The sequence below is a fragment of the Crocodylus siamensis genome, chromosome 3 (assembly GCF_052110815.1).
Source record: "Crocodylus siamensis isolate JL-2025a chromosome 3, ASM5211081v1, whole genome shotgun sequence".
In the NCBI taxonomy this organism is placed as follows: domain Eukaryota; kingdom Metazoa; phylum Chordata; order Crocodylia; family Crocodylidae; genus Crocodylus; species Crocodylus siamensis.
In genome coordinates this window covers 84552712-84567882 of record NC_143397.1, presented here as the reverse complement: position 1 = coordinate 84567882, position 15171 = coordinate 84552712, and the positions used below count along the sequence as shown (strand labels likewise).

At 43.9% G+C, this 15171-nt stretch overlaps 1 protein-coding gene across 1 annotated transcript in view; it reads left to right on the top strand.

Annotated features, from left to right (window-relative positions):
* Nucleotides 1-6475, top strand: part of IDNK (IDNK gluconokinase) — an 18203-nt gene extending 11728 nt beyond the window's left edge. The window contains exons 2-3 of the mRNA XM_090037640.1: nt 2093-2136; nt 4740-6475. Of these exons, the coding sequence (XP_089893766.1) occupies nt 2093-2136; nt 4740-5091 (396 nt within the window). The 3' untranslated portion in view covers nt 5092-6475. The remainder of the gene's footprint in view (nt 1-2092; nt 2137-4739) is intronic.
* The last annotated feature ends 8696 nt before the right edge of the window (nt 6476-15171 follow it).

Sequence of the window (15171 nt, the reverse complement as noted above, 5' to 3'; positions counted from 1 at the left end):
AATTACAATAATCTCAGATCTTTTATGGAAGCCCCCTCTTGCCCCAGAACTTCAGTCAGCCTCATGGCTATTTGCATGGACTGGCCAGGAACTATCTTAATTACTCTACAGACTGAATTGGGATACCCTTAGAAAGTTTCTACATGTTTGTTTAAAACTAATCTCTCGTTAAGCCTGGGGAGTTAGCATATAGAGACAGCTAGCTTAAAGACCATACAGCAGAACATTATACAGAGAAGATTAAAACATTATGCACTGGTACATGATGCCATAAAAGTGCCATAGATACCGGTGCTATCAAATTATGGAGGCCTACTTGAAAAGGTATAGGCAGGAAGAGGTTTTGCAGTGAAGAGGGTAGCTCCCCTTAGTCTTCCATGCCCTCATTTATTAACACTTGTCCAACATTTTCTAGATAGAAAGGTGAAGCTTGAGCATCCATTTAATGCTGAGCAGTTATGACAAAAGCTTTAGCAAACTTAAAGCTTAAATTGGATGATATTAAGCAGCTGATTGTTCATTTTTATTGTATTTGCCAAGCTCATTTAAGCCAAGTGAACCTGTTGTTAGAGAGTACTCCTTCACTGAGCAAAGGTGCTGTAGAAATATGGCAACAACTGAATTTAGTTCTGATTGCTACTGACATAAATATGATGCAAGTTAATTAGCACAGACAAGTGAAGTTAAGTCTGTTTCAGACACTTTGGGGCAGTTCCTTAAAGCCTTGTGTATACCCAATCCAAAGCATGACACGTGAATACTAACGTGTTAAGAGAATAAAAAGGTGGGAGAGGTGAGGATGCAAAAACATCCCTGTTAAAACAGACTTAGCTGTTTGATTTATGAGACAAGTAGAGAACAAAATTTCTTGTTCTTTGCTTAAGGTTCACAAACTATTATGTCAAACCAAATAATACATATGTTTGGAATAATAAAGGTAAGTTCCATCAACCTTTTCTAGCCACCCTTCACATACAATTCAAAGTAATGAAAGCCATCAAAGGAAATAAAAGCTCACTCCTCCAACTTTCACACAGCAATAATATTTCTGGATATAGAGGCAAGGGGAGTGAGACTGGAAAACTTTATTTGGTACACTGTTATTATATACTGAATTAAGCAGAGGTCCCTTGGAGAATGTAGTATAGGTTCATATAGATAGAGGTAGAATTACTAATAAGTATGTATATGTATAGATATGTAGAAATATGTATGTATGTATACATACACTGTATGTATATACACATGCACACACATGCTCTATAAGCAATTGACAGATAAATACCAAGGTATACAATTACTAAGCAACTTTAATACTACTGTGCATGCACATGCCTACATTTGTGTATAGAATTAAAATTGCTTAGTCACTGTATACTTGGTATCAAAGCCGACCCTAGGGGTGTGTGGGGCCCAGTGCATATCAGCCTGTGCGGGAGTGGCAAGCAGCTGGAGCATGTAGCCACTAGTGCATGGTGGCCACATGGAGTGGTGGCACCTTTGACAGGGCCTGTACAGCACTGTTCGCAGGGACCCCTAAAGCTCAGGGCCCAGGGTGGTTGCCCTGATTTGCTGCCCCACTCAAGGGATAGGTCTGCTTGGTATTTATGTTTTAGTTGCTTTATCACAATGCAAATAGCTTTACATTAACAGATTTTGTAAATAAGCTGTCCATTAAATATATATATATACATACTTTGGCAATCAAAGGCCTGGAACTAAAATGATGTAGAGTGGTATTTTAATTTATTCTGTTTTCAAGTGTTAAGAATTCCTATTCATTTACTGATAAATTCACTCTGTTCTCGTACTATATTCTGTCAAATAGGAAGTGTCTGCAACTGAGATGTGCTTTTGGATTTTGTGAATAAAATGAGAAAAGGTTGGTCTTGGAAGTAGAAATGGTACTGGGTCAGTTTGCTGATTTGGTTGCAGAAGGAAGAAAAGTGGCCTATTTGTGTTATCACAACTAAAAAGAAACTGAAAGAGATCTAACAGGTTTCTGTTGGAATCTACTGCTACATGAATATTAGAAGCAACCATTTTAAGTATAACTCCAGAGAATACTTAAGTTAACTTGTTTTGTTTTTAGGACAGGATCCCATGGCTTTGCAAGTTGCATGATATATTAATGAGGTAAGAGAAACTCACTTACAATAAGGATACACTGTAATGATGATTGGCCCAAGACAAATACAAGGATGTTTTCTTTTTCCATGGCATTCTGGGAGACAAGCATATTTAGCCTTGCAATCATATTACACAGTTAATAAAACTATTCTATATTCTGTGAGATGCTTTAATAGTTACTGTCAAAGTAAAACTGGCCTCTAAAGGGTACCACTGTCAATAGAACTGTTTGGGAACTAGTTCTTTCTTTGCCCTGCATACAAGAACTTGACATTTCCAGGGGTTGATTCACTAACACACCTGACATCAGTTATGCCTAATGGATGCACCCACAGAAAACAGACTGTATTAACTGGGGGCAAAAAATTCTAAAATGCCGCAGTGACTCTGGAAATTAGGTTCCATTGATTTTCTGTCTTTGGAAGCCCAGGTCATTTCTGAGCATGGAATTGAACCTCTGTAGTCACTTAAGTGTTTTCATTACTTTTATTCTTCGTGACTTCCTGCAGTAGACACAGTTGTTGTTAAACCTTGCAGAAATGCAAGGAACAGGGTCCAAATTGGCTACTTGCCTACTGAATTTAAGCCACAGAAATTTTTAAACAGCACAGATGGTCGCAACTGTGACTGATCCTAACATGCTTTTCTAGTCACAAAAACGTTTCTGTGATGCTTCTTGCCCCATTTCCACTTACACTATGAATGGAAGAGGGAGAGGGAACAGAACCAACAACAGTCCCTTTACTTTGGATACTCCAAGGGTGCCAGAGAAGTAGTAGCTAGCACTTCTTTGATCCCAGTATCCAAATTTAAAAAAAAATAAATAACAATGACAGAAACCTTCATCAAGATAGTCACTTCCCTGTGAGCCATTTGAAACTTATAGTCACAAAAATAAATTTATTCTAAAGAACTCTGCAACGTTACACTTACAATCAATTCTGCAAAGTGGGTTGCTGCTAACTGTTGTCTCCAAAAGCAGGGTTAACTCAGACGCCATTATTAGCTCAAATAACATATCTGCAGAGATTTTTCTATTCTTGAGCTTTAGTAGATTTCTCTCGAGTAAGTAGCTTTCCAGCTGAATCAAATTTTTCTCCTGCACATATGTATGCCAAAAAACAAAGTGTTTTTGTACACAGTGTCATAATTGCCCGAAGTCATCAACAACCTGAAGTAAGGTTTTTAATAAGCCAAAGGCATTATTTTCCCCAGGCAAGCTGTTGTTCTTTCACTGTGCTTCCCATATTACAGCAGCTGACTGCCTTTTTAATAATTAAGGACCAAATGTTACAGCAGAGGTTCAAAAGGACTTCAAAGCTGGGAAACTGCCATAAAAAGCCCACAGAGAAACTTTTCTCTCTATGTATTATTGGGCAGTGCTCAGTAGTAGCTTTTTCTGCATCCCAGAACAATGAGAAACTTTTTAGAAACAGTGGCTGAAAATCCCATCACTGAGCTGGGACTGTACTGCTTACGCTAGCAATAGATGTTCCTCTACAAGAATTCTTTGCCCTGGTAGAGGTAGGTTTTGTTTCTCACTCCTCAAAAACATCCTCTTTCCTGTGGTTTTGTTCAGTTGTCAGTATTTGGCTCTAAGCAGCACGTGGTTCTGCCTTGTTGGAGCAAACTGGCCAATTTTAAGTACTGTGGAATTTGACTCCATTTCTTTTATCTTGCAATATGATCCTTTTTTCCCCTCTGGCGGGCCTCCAACTGGGGCCACTGAGAAGCTTGAATGGATCCAAGTTAATTTACAGAAGAGGTTGTTTGACTGTATCTTTTACCCAGTCTGAATTCAAAAAACTTATAAATGAAGCTGGAATGGTCTTGCAGAGGTGAAAGTGAGGTACTGCGTCTTTTTATCATCTTGGGAAATCAGGACCAATAACTGCAACCCAAATTTAACAGAACATATATAAATTGGGAGTAGTCACATTCACTTACTATTATCTATAATTGCATCACAACTTGACTGCAGAATGTGTGTTTACTTTCACCTGAGCAGATATTTCAGTCATCTGTTTGCTGACTTGAAGGTTGAGTTTGTGATTGCCAATATGACTGGCATTTTTAGGAAGCTTTTCTTGAGCAACTTGGAAGACTGATGAGTGAGGATACATGCAACTTTTCCAGTAAGGTTAGCTATAGCAGTATGGTTAAGGCAAACTATTTAGTTTGGTGCCTTCAGAAACAGGGTTTGGCATTTTGCGGGCCTGTACATTTTTAAAAAACAAAACCATGTACTGTTCAGTATAGACTTAAGATCTAAACAAACTTTTGCAGTTAGCTTTCCTGTTAAGCACTTAAGGAACAGGATTGATGGCAGTCCTTTTGGAAGGATGGTGGCCATTAGGTAGGCTCCAGAAGCTAGGAATGGTCCCTATAAATAAATATGTTTTTTTTAAATCTTGTTTTTCACACACACATACACACACAAAAAAAGTATTTCAAAGTTGATCCAAGAGATTCCTCGAGCTGTTCTATGCAAACATGTGTTGGTTTGCCTACCCATTGCTTCTTGAGACCAGTCCAGGAGTTTTGACTACACCAAATGTGGGCATGATGTTTTTGTTAAAGTACCGCTCACTGATGTCTTCTTTTGGTAGGGAAGAGTCATCTGGACAAAATGCCATTCTGGCCTGCTCTGCTCTGAAGAAAATGTATAGGCGCATATTAGTAAGTGGAAGAGAGGCAGCATATTCTAAAAATGATGAGTTAGAAAAACAAGGAGAAATGGCAGCAGGGAAGATCCTCTTTATTCATTTGGATGGACCAAAGGAACTCATCGCTAAACGCCTGGAGAAGAGGAAAGGACATTTTATGCCGTCTGAATTACTACAGTCTCAATTTGATGCTCTGGAGCCCCCAACAGCACCAGAAAATTTTATTACTATCAACCTGGAGAAATCTGTTTCAGAAGTAGCATCAGAAATTGTGAAATATCTTCCTTTAAAGTGATACTTTTTTCAGAGCACAATCTGAATTAAACAAACATCAACTTTTTTAGCCATATCAGATTTGTGAAACAGCATTTTAATGGCTTTCTCAAGGTAATCAATACAATTTGGAATGCTCATTTACTTTTCTTGGTGAACTTTGAGGGTGCTGCAATCCTAAAAGCTGTTTTTGTTATTGCTGATATTTCTGTCAAAGCAAGTTAAAACTCATTGGTGAAATTCTCAGAAGCTGTCAGTATTGGCCTGACCCTTCTCCAACATCCGCCAAAGTTAAGACTTCCATTAATTCTGATGCAGACCAAAGTTAGCACAGAGCACTTTCGAAGATCCCACGTAGGGTGATTAGACAGAGATGAGAACGTTAACCCTTATTTCACTATTTTTCCTGTCAGAATAGAAGTTGGCCTAAGGCATCACTCACTAATATTAAATAATGAAATCATCAAACTATTTTTTAAGAGGAGTCAGAGTTCTCTAGTAGAGCGAGAAAGCAGGCGATCAGTGACTGGGCTCTTTTCCTGAAACTACAATTGGCTTATTGCCTCATTTTGAACAAGTCTCAACTTTTGTGCCTGTGTCCTCAACTGAAATTACTCATCCCCCCCTCACAGGAGTGTTGTGCAGCTTCACTGATTTTTTCTTAAACACTGACTGCTAGTTGGAAGGAAAGGGCTATGCAGCTGCAAAGTATAATTCTATATACATCTTTAAAAATAAACTCTTAAGTGGCCTTGCATAGACTGTGAACTAGTGTCTTTCATTTGCAAAATTGAAGCATTGAGGAAAGAATGACAAAACACTGGTGGTTTTTCAACCTTTTTAGACTCAAGGTATCTCTCAGAAAGTGCCAACTCTTAGCCTTCGCTTATTTTTGACTATGGAACAATAATAGAGCAACTATACAGTTAGGACTAGCAACTTGGAAAAACCACATCAGGTCAGAATATTTTCAATGCTATGAATATCTATTTGAAATTTCCGGGTTTATCTTGTGAATCATGTATGGGTGTGTGCACACCTAATAGTACTAATATTGTGCAGTACCCTGGGGCACCCTTAAAAAAAGTCTTATGGCACCCTGGTTGAGAGTCACTGGAGTAGACATGCTGATGAAATGACAGAGAAAGAGGGAGAATGTGTCAGCCAATGAAATAAGATTTAAATACCACTGAGTTCACCAGTTCAGGAGTGATGGATGTTCCTGCTCTTTGGGGTGAGTAATGGGTGGCTAAACAGAGTGATTTTTTTCTGGTATTCTTTCTCCCTCTCCCCCCAGCTTCTAGTGTTAAGTCTACATTAAAAGCTGTATTTATCCTGTGGCAAGATTCAGAGGTGATGTGAGGAAAGGCAAGAGTGAAATAACCCTCCTGTGCAAGGGAGTCTCACTTCAGATTGGAAGCTGTGTATTTCTGCCACAGGCCCTTTAGATTCTGAATAGAGACAGCATGCAAGAAATCCAGCTTCTTATTTCTAGTATTCTTCACCATCTAAAATAGTGGGTTAAAAGTACTTAGGAGTCATTTGGTATACCTACTCAGCAAGGCTGTAAACCCTGTTAGAGCACATCCATTCAGCAGGAACTTTTAAGAAAGCTTGTTTACTTCATTGTACTTTGCAGTGGGTTATGTTCCAAGTCATTATTAAAATTAATTATATGCCCCTGTGGCCTCAATCATGCATATAGTCATGGACAGAAATGATCCTACTGAAGTCAACAGAAATATTCACATAAACCATGTTGTGCACATGTGCCAGTCTGCAGAACAAGGGGCTCAGAGCGCCAATCCAATATATGGTCATAGCCAGATATTTTTTATACAATCAAATAGTTAAAAAGATTAAGATAAAAATGTACTTTCCTTTTCCCATGCTTAGTTTTGCATATACATTTTTTTCCCTAATTACAATGATGTAATTAACTGAATTTAAAGATAAAACCTCATTTAATTTCTTTTAAATCAACAAATACGTTCAAAATCCCCTTTGTCATGGGCTCTACAAACCCCAACCTTTATTACCCTCTTTGACACCTACTTCAAAGACCTTGTCAGATGCATTTATCATAGAATAATAGAAGTAGGTTGGAAGTGACCTTGTAGATCTTCAAGTCCAACCCCACCGCCTGGGCGGGAGAAAATACTGGACTCAAATGAGTCCAGCCAGGTAGGCATCAAGCCTCTTCTTAAAGATCCCCAGGGTAGGAGCCAGCATCACTTCCCTTGGAAGTTGGGTCCAGCTCCTAGCCGCCCTAACTGTGAAGTAGTTCTTGCGGATGTCTAATCTAAATCTACTCTCTAATAATTTGTGTCCATTGTTCCTTGTCATGCCAGGGGGCGCTAGGGGAAACAGTGTCTCCCCTAAACCCTTCTGGTCCCCCCTAGTGAGTTTATAGACAGTCACCAGGTCCCCCCTCAGCCTTCTCTTGTGAAGGCTGAACAGATTTAGGTCCCGCAGTCTTTCATTGTAGGGTCTGCCCTGTAGTCCCCGGATCATGCGGGTGGCCCTCCTCTGGACCCTTTTGTCCACATCCCTCTTGAAATGGGGCACTCAGAACTGGACACAGTAGTCCAGCTGTGGCCTGACCAGCGTCACATAGAGAGGGAGGATCACCTCCCTGGCTCTACTTGAGATGCACCTGTGGATGCACGACAAGGTCCGGTTAGCCCTGCCAACCGTGACCTCGCATTGTCGGCCCATGTTCATCTTGGAGTCAATGACTCCAAGATCCCTTTCTGCCTCCATGCTCTCAAGAAGGGAGTTTCCCATTCTATAAGCGTGCTGCTGCTTTCTACTGCCTGAGTGCAGTACCCTGCACTTGTCAGTATTGAAATGCATCCTGTTTATGTCAGCCCACTCCTGTAACCTATCCAGGTCTTGTTGCAGTCTTTCCCTCCCTACTAGTGTGCTCAGCTCACCCCAAATTTTGCTATCATCAGTGAATTTAAACAGGTTGCAATTCACCCCGTTGTCCAAATCGCTGATGAAGAAATTGAACAGCGCAAGCCCCAGGCCCGAGCCCTGGGGGACTCCACTGCCCACTTCCCCCAGGTCGAATATGACCCGTCCACCACCACCCTCTGAGTCCGACCCTTCAGCCAGTCTGCAATCCATCTGACTGTGTAGGCATCAATGCCACAGTCGCCTAGTTTTTTAATGAGGATGGGGTGGGAGACAGTATCAACGGCCTTGCAACTACGTCCACGGCAACACCTGCATCCATTGCCTTTGTGACCTGATCATAAAAGGCAATCAGGTTGGTCTGACATGACCTGCCCCTAATGAAACCGTGCTGGTTGCCCTTGAGCATCATCCCTGAAGCTGGCCCATCACAGATGTGCTCCTTGAGGATCTTCTCAAAGAGTTTCCCAAGGATAAAGGTAAGACTGACGGGCCTATAGTTGCCCGGGTCCTCTCTCTTCCCTTTTTTGAAGATGGGGACCACGTTAGCTATCTTCCAGTCATCCGGCACCTAGCCCGAGCACCACGAGCGCTTGTAAAGCCGTGCCAAGGGCCCTGCAATAACCCCAGCTAGTTCCCTCAACACCCTGGGGTGGACAGCATCTGGACTCGCTGACTTGAACATGTCCAGCCCCTCCAGAAGCTCCCTAACCCGGCCCTCCCCAACCTGAGGTCTGGAGGCATCCCCCTCGAGTCCGTCTGGCATTATAGAGAGTTGTTCTTCAGGTAAAATACGACCGGACAGAACCTTTCTGACATGCTGTTAGCTATGCATTACCCATACTAATTGTCTTGTTGCAATCTTGTTTCCTTGATTAATAAGATTGGCTCACTTCCTTTTAGGTGATGAGGGTGACCCTATAAGGCCCCCTTCAGAAAAAAAAAAAACAAGATGTCCAGGTTGTTAATTCAGTTATTATCAGTTAAAAGATGTTTATAACTCATTTCTAATCTAGTACCAACCAGATTTGCTCTTGTAGTTGTGGTGTGCTACCTCCTTTGCAAAGTGGTGTGAGTGAGCAACTGGAACAGCAGTGATAAAGAAACCTCACTGCAGCAGGCAGATCAGATTGATAGCCATCCGGTGGGTATTTTTGTCTGCCTGTCTCAGAGAACCAGAGAACAAATGGCAGAGAGATGTTTCTTACTGCACTGTTATCTCTGGTCAGCATTCAAAACCCTTATTTCATCCCAAAAATCCATATCCAAACCATTTAGTTTCAGTGTGAATGAGTCCCAAACTAACCCCTGCTTCATCTTACATTCTTTTCTACAGAGCTTGTACAAAGAGCTCAGGATTAGAGTCAGTGAATCAGATAAAACTGGTGGCCAACTAGGTTCCATGCAGATTCCCAACACCTGCATAGTTCAGGCAGCATTCAGATCCCAAGTTTAGTTCAAGCTCATCCATAGGAGAAGTTCATAGACTACACTGGTCCTCCGAGCCAGCAATGTTCAAGTAAATGGCACCCTCTTGTGGTGCTTATGCTAGGTAAAACTTACACATAGCTATCACATTCAATCAGCAAACAAATAGAGTCTAGTTTCCTGCTGCTGGACTGTATAAGAACTATATTTGGTTTCATAAAGACTGAAGGAAGTAAACAGTTCAGTACATTTAAATCTAATGTATTGACTGGAAACTGCTTACATTAGATCTCATATGTGATCAAGCCTCCAGATTAACCTTTAGCCTCTGTAACCCAAACAATACGTATTAAGACACTGATATACGTGTGCGCAAAGTTAGGCTCCAACACCCAGAGACAGGCATCGAAAATAACCTGATTTTCAGAGGGCACCCACAAATCCCACTGACATTAATAGGACCCAAGCACCTTTGCTAATTCAACCTCTTTAAAGCATCCACATTTGACAGTCTGAACCACAGGTATTTCGCTATTAAAACCAAGGGCATTAATTGTGTAATGAATTGGTTACAACCTCCCTCAGTTTCCCAGCCCTTAAAATTACCCTTCCTAGACTGAGGAAATTTTAAACACCCGATTGCACAAATTAAGTCATCATGTTCCTTGCAGGAGAACACTCCCTGCTTGTTTGTGCTCTTTTATTTCAAAGCAAATGATTTCTATTCCCAGATCAGTTGTTGACAATAAACAAAGCCAACTGTTTCAGTGATTCTACAGTTAACACTATAAGGACCAGGTGCAGATTCTGCTATTATAGCTCACTGCTTTCATCCGGGATGTCCTGTTAGTTCCCAGTTGAAGATGTAACAAGATTTGCAGTATCTTAAGTCTGCTGATCTCTACAACAGCTAGAAGTTCCCAAGTTGTGATTTCTGCCACCACTCCCACAGCTAAATTACCTTGAACTCTTGACCTCTGCCCTCCAGTCTCATGCTTCACAAGAATGAGGTTTGTAGTAGGCGGCTGGTCAGCAACTTAGAGCTATGCTTGTAGTTTGTAGCAGCAACAGAAGGAATTGGGACAAGCAACATCCATCTGCCACAACAGGGCTAGGGAAGAGTTTGTTCTTCAGTCTCATGCAAGGTGAGAGCTGGATCTGGGAGAAGAGACATCAGGACCTCTCCTACCAGGAAAGCAGCCTCCAGCTGGTACTCCCACAACAGGAAGTAGGTGGGATTTTTTTTTCTTTACAGGAAGCCGCAGCAACAAGCTTCCTTTCTGTCTTTGCCTTCCTCCCGGGATTACTGTATGTCCAGGTTTTCCTGGACATGCCCTCTTTCTGGGTCCTCCGATCTCTGTCCGGGCGTTTTTTGGGTTTTTTTTAAATCTGAACAAATGTCCAGGATTTTGCCCTGCTAGTCCTTTTTCACCATCCATGCTGGTAGAACTGTATTTCCTGCCTTGTCCTAGCAGCATGCTTGTTTACCAGGGATCTGGGGTTCCTGTTCGCGGAGGAAAAATGCAGATTTTCCTCTTTAAAGGAGGAACCAAGGGTATCTCTGCAGGCTGGCAGCCTTCCAGCCTGCCAGGAGCTACTTGGGGTTGGGGGAACCAGGGGAGGGTGATTGGACTCGGGGGTACCAAGTGCATGTGTGCACGTACATACACAAGGCCAGCTTACAGCCAGGCGGGGTGGTGGCAGCAGTCCTGGCAGCTGGATGCAGGTAGGTCTATGGGGGTGGGTTGAAGGGCCAGGGCTTGGATATGGTCCAGGGGCTCGTGGGATTTGGGGCATGTGTGGCAGGGGTGTGTGATGGGGTGGAGGGGAGGGTACCTGCCAATGCTGGGGAAAGGTGTCTGGGCACTGGGGCTGTGGCAAATCAGGGGGGTGTGGGGCAGGTACCTGCCCCTCCAGCAGGGAAAATGGATGGGGGGGCACCCTTTGGGGGCAGCAGGGAGCTGTGTGGCCAGGATGGGGGCAACTGGCGGCTCCCTCCTGCAGGCCTGGGGGGGACAAGGGGCTGTGGGTTGGGAGCGAGAGGCACCGGCAGAGGACAGGATTGTGTTGGGAGTGCAGGGTTCTGCGGTGGCAAGTCAGGAGTGAGGGCAGCAGCAGGGGTGGAGGGCTGTGGGTCAGGAGTGAAGGGCACTAGCAGGGCTGGGGTGGGGGGGCTGTGGTTTGGGAGTGAAGGGCTTGGGGGTGTGGGTGAGGGCAGGGCACCAGCATATTAGGGTTGCTCAGTGCCACAAAGCAGCATTGGGGACAGCTGAGAAAGATGCACCCTACAGACAGGTGTACATGGGCACAACTGGAAGAAGTGCAGGAGGACAGGACTGACGGCATGTAAAAAGGTACATTTTAAAATTTTCTTTACAATTATTTTTGCTTCACATTTAACAACACTTATTTACTGTGACAGTTAGAAACTGCTCCCCCCTGCCACCTCTTGACAGGTGTCCTCTTTTTTGGAATGGGAAATATGGTAACCCTACACTTCCCCCTGCCTCCTGGGTTATTATGTATTTCAGGAGGTCAAGTCCACTCCCTCTGTATTCCCCTCCCCCTTCAGATCCCTGAGAAGGAAGGACACATCTCTCCCTGGTCATCTTCAGACTGCTGCCATTTGAAGCAAGAAAATCCAGTTTTCAGATACTGCTGGTCCCTGGCACCAGCAATCACGCAAGACATTTCCATCATGGGAAATGCAAGCCAAGTTATTATTAGGCTAAATCACCCCAGGACTACAAATAGCTTGCAGGCTTTGGCCAGTCCAAGGGACAAATGCAGTGACCTACATCCCTAGAGGAGGGGCTGCCTATAAGTGACTTCTGCTAATAGTGCCTCATCCATGTTTATGTCTAATCTCTGTGGAGCAGAAAGCAGTTGTCTTTGTAAGTGCAATTTCCCACCAGTTCCTAGCTATATGATTCAGGGTTGCTCAAACCTTTTGCCATTATGACCCACCCATGAAAACAACTAATTTCTAGTTGCACAGGGACCTGCTGGTGTCCAGGAGTCTCTTTAGGCAAATAAGACCTGAGTATTATTTTACTCAGACCCAGACAAGCCTGGCAGTGTTGAAAAGACCATGCTAAGTAATGTGCATATTAAACAGAAATGCCCATCTCTCTCAAGAAAAGACCATGGATTAACCAGCTAGTAAATTTTAGCCTGCACCTCAGATTCATAAACGTGTAAATTATAAGTCATTATTTTCTCGTGTTGAAGTTTTATTTAATTTTTATATTTCACTCAGGGTAAAGTCAAACCCCAAGTGATCTTGACTGCAGACACTTGTGCTGCTTCATACAAGTTGTGTTTCTGAGCTCAGGACTGCTCATACATTTATACAAACAATCAGTCTGAATTTTAGCCTGGATATTTAAAGTATAGGTCCATCTGTCTCCTGCACTGTATATACTTTGCTTAAAAGGAGTGTGGCTTTTAAAAAACATCTCCACTCTATCTTGTAGGTACCTTGTTGCAACTCAGATTGGTCTACTTTAATCATTCTCAGGGTGTCAAAATATAGGCTTATTTTCTAGAATGTACTATACATACCAAAATTAAAAAACAGACAAACCCTACAACACTGCAAAACATTACTGCTTTTTAAGTCAGGAGATTACTCGGCATGCCTTTGCAATATTTTCCTGACATTAACTGCATATTTAGTTCAGGACAGCCATCCAGGCCTGGGTCATTAAGTGGGATGAACCTGGAGTTAGATTCCTTTCTCAGCTTAACTTGCTGTGGGCAAACATTATGCCTCAGGTTCCACTTCTGTAAAACACGTATCACTCCTCACAAGTACCATGCTGAGAGTAGCTTATACAATTCTGTGCAAGTGCTGCATATTTGCAAGAGAAATGTTAACTCCTTTCTATCAGTCTGCAATGCCTTGAGCAAAATACAAAACTGTCAGTTCTGGAAACAAGCTCCTTTACCCATCTGCTGAACCGGTAATTAGTTAGACATAGGTGCCAATCTAGGCCATAATACGACCTGCAGAGAGTACTTCTGAAGCAGGGGCAGGCAATTATTTTAGGTGGAGGGCCGCTTACCCAGTTTTGGCAGGCTGTCAAGGGCCGCGTGAGTAGCCCTGCCCCCTAACAGGTGCCCCGCCCCCTGGTTCACCATTTTGGGACCAGTGTCCCAGGGCCAGCGCTGGTGGGGCCCAAAGCAGGGCACAGGCTGACAGGGGTCTGTGGAGCCAGGCTGGGCTGCACCAGCAAGGAGGGGGGAGCTGGCCCAGCTCCATAGAGCCCCTGCAGGTTGGGACCCCACACTCCTGCCACCCTGACCTGGGCCCCACTGGCACTGGTCCTGGGACACCAGTTCAGGCCCCATGCTCCTGCTGGCTCCCCACCCACTCACTCCCAGTGCCCCCCAGCCCCACAATATAGGTGGGGAGCAGCACACAGCCCTGACACCCTGCTCACTGGCAGGGAAGAAGCTGGTGCTCAGTGCAAGGAAAAGCAGCCCCTCACCTGCCCTACAGCCAACGCTGCCTACTGCAGCCGCTCGCAGGGCTCTCTGGAGCAGGCACAGGCAGCCCCAGACGGGCTGCAAGTGGCTACAGCGTGGGGTGCCAGCCACAGGGTGGGCAAGGGGCCACTTTTCCCCATGCTCAGCAACAGCTTGTAACCTGCCCTGCTGGCTCTGGGCTCGCCCATCAAGGTTGTGTACAGCAGCTGCAACCCCCCTGCCCCCCACTTGCCACACCAGGCAGTGTTGGCTGCTGCTGCCCGCCCACAGCTTGTGGGCCAGGCAGCAGCAGCAAATGCACCTGTTGGGGGTGGGGCCTGCTGTTGTGGGAGCCCACTGGGCTTCCCCTGGGTCCTATGGCCCTTGGTGCCTGTCATTTTTTACAGGAACCAAAGGCAGATAAATATTTATTTTCTAAATTTTTTAGGGGCCCCACAGGCTGTATATAATGGCCTCAAGGGCCGTTTTTTGCCCACCCGTTCTAAAGGGAAAAAGGTCCGTATCTCTATGTTTGTTCAGTGCTTGAATACTCAAAAAAGTTATGGTAGTAGATCTAAATCAAGGACACCTGTACACTAGTAACTGGATTAAAATCTCTAGGTTATTTTTACATACAAAGCTAGCTATTCAACAGCAACAGCATTAACCTGGGTTAAAATTGACCTAGGTAACTTAAAGCAATATGTTAACTATTAGGGCTGTGTGAAGCTTCAGTCGCTGATTAGATTTGGCAGCTGAATCTCCATATTGAATGAGATCCATTAATCTCTCCAAATTGAATCAGAAGCCTCCAATTCGATTCCGTAAGATTCAATGATTTGACCATAGACACAGCTTTATATTTTTTTCTGCATACCTTGAGGTACCAGGCATGGCTTGTGAACACCAAAGGTGGGGCAGATGAAACATCCCACAGAAGTGCAGGGAGCCCCCCCCACATGCTTGGCGGTGGACCCAGAAGTAGACTGGGAAGTACTTCCAGTCTACTTAGGGGGGCACAGGGGTAGGCCCCAATCTCAGCAATCAGCTGCAGGGGGACCCCAGGTGCCCCCCAACCCAGAAGGCATCAGTTGCCCAGCAGAAAAAACATCTAAAGCTGCCTATGGCTGAATCGCTGATTCACCGTATGAGAATCAAATCTTCAGATTCAGCCGAATCGAATCAGGACAATGATCCGAATCAGCAAGTCAAATCACCGTCCCCTGAATCAGGCCGAACCAAATAGACTACTGCCTACTTTGCATAGCCCTATTAACTGTTACTG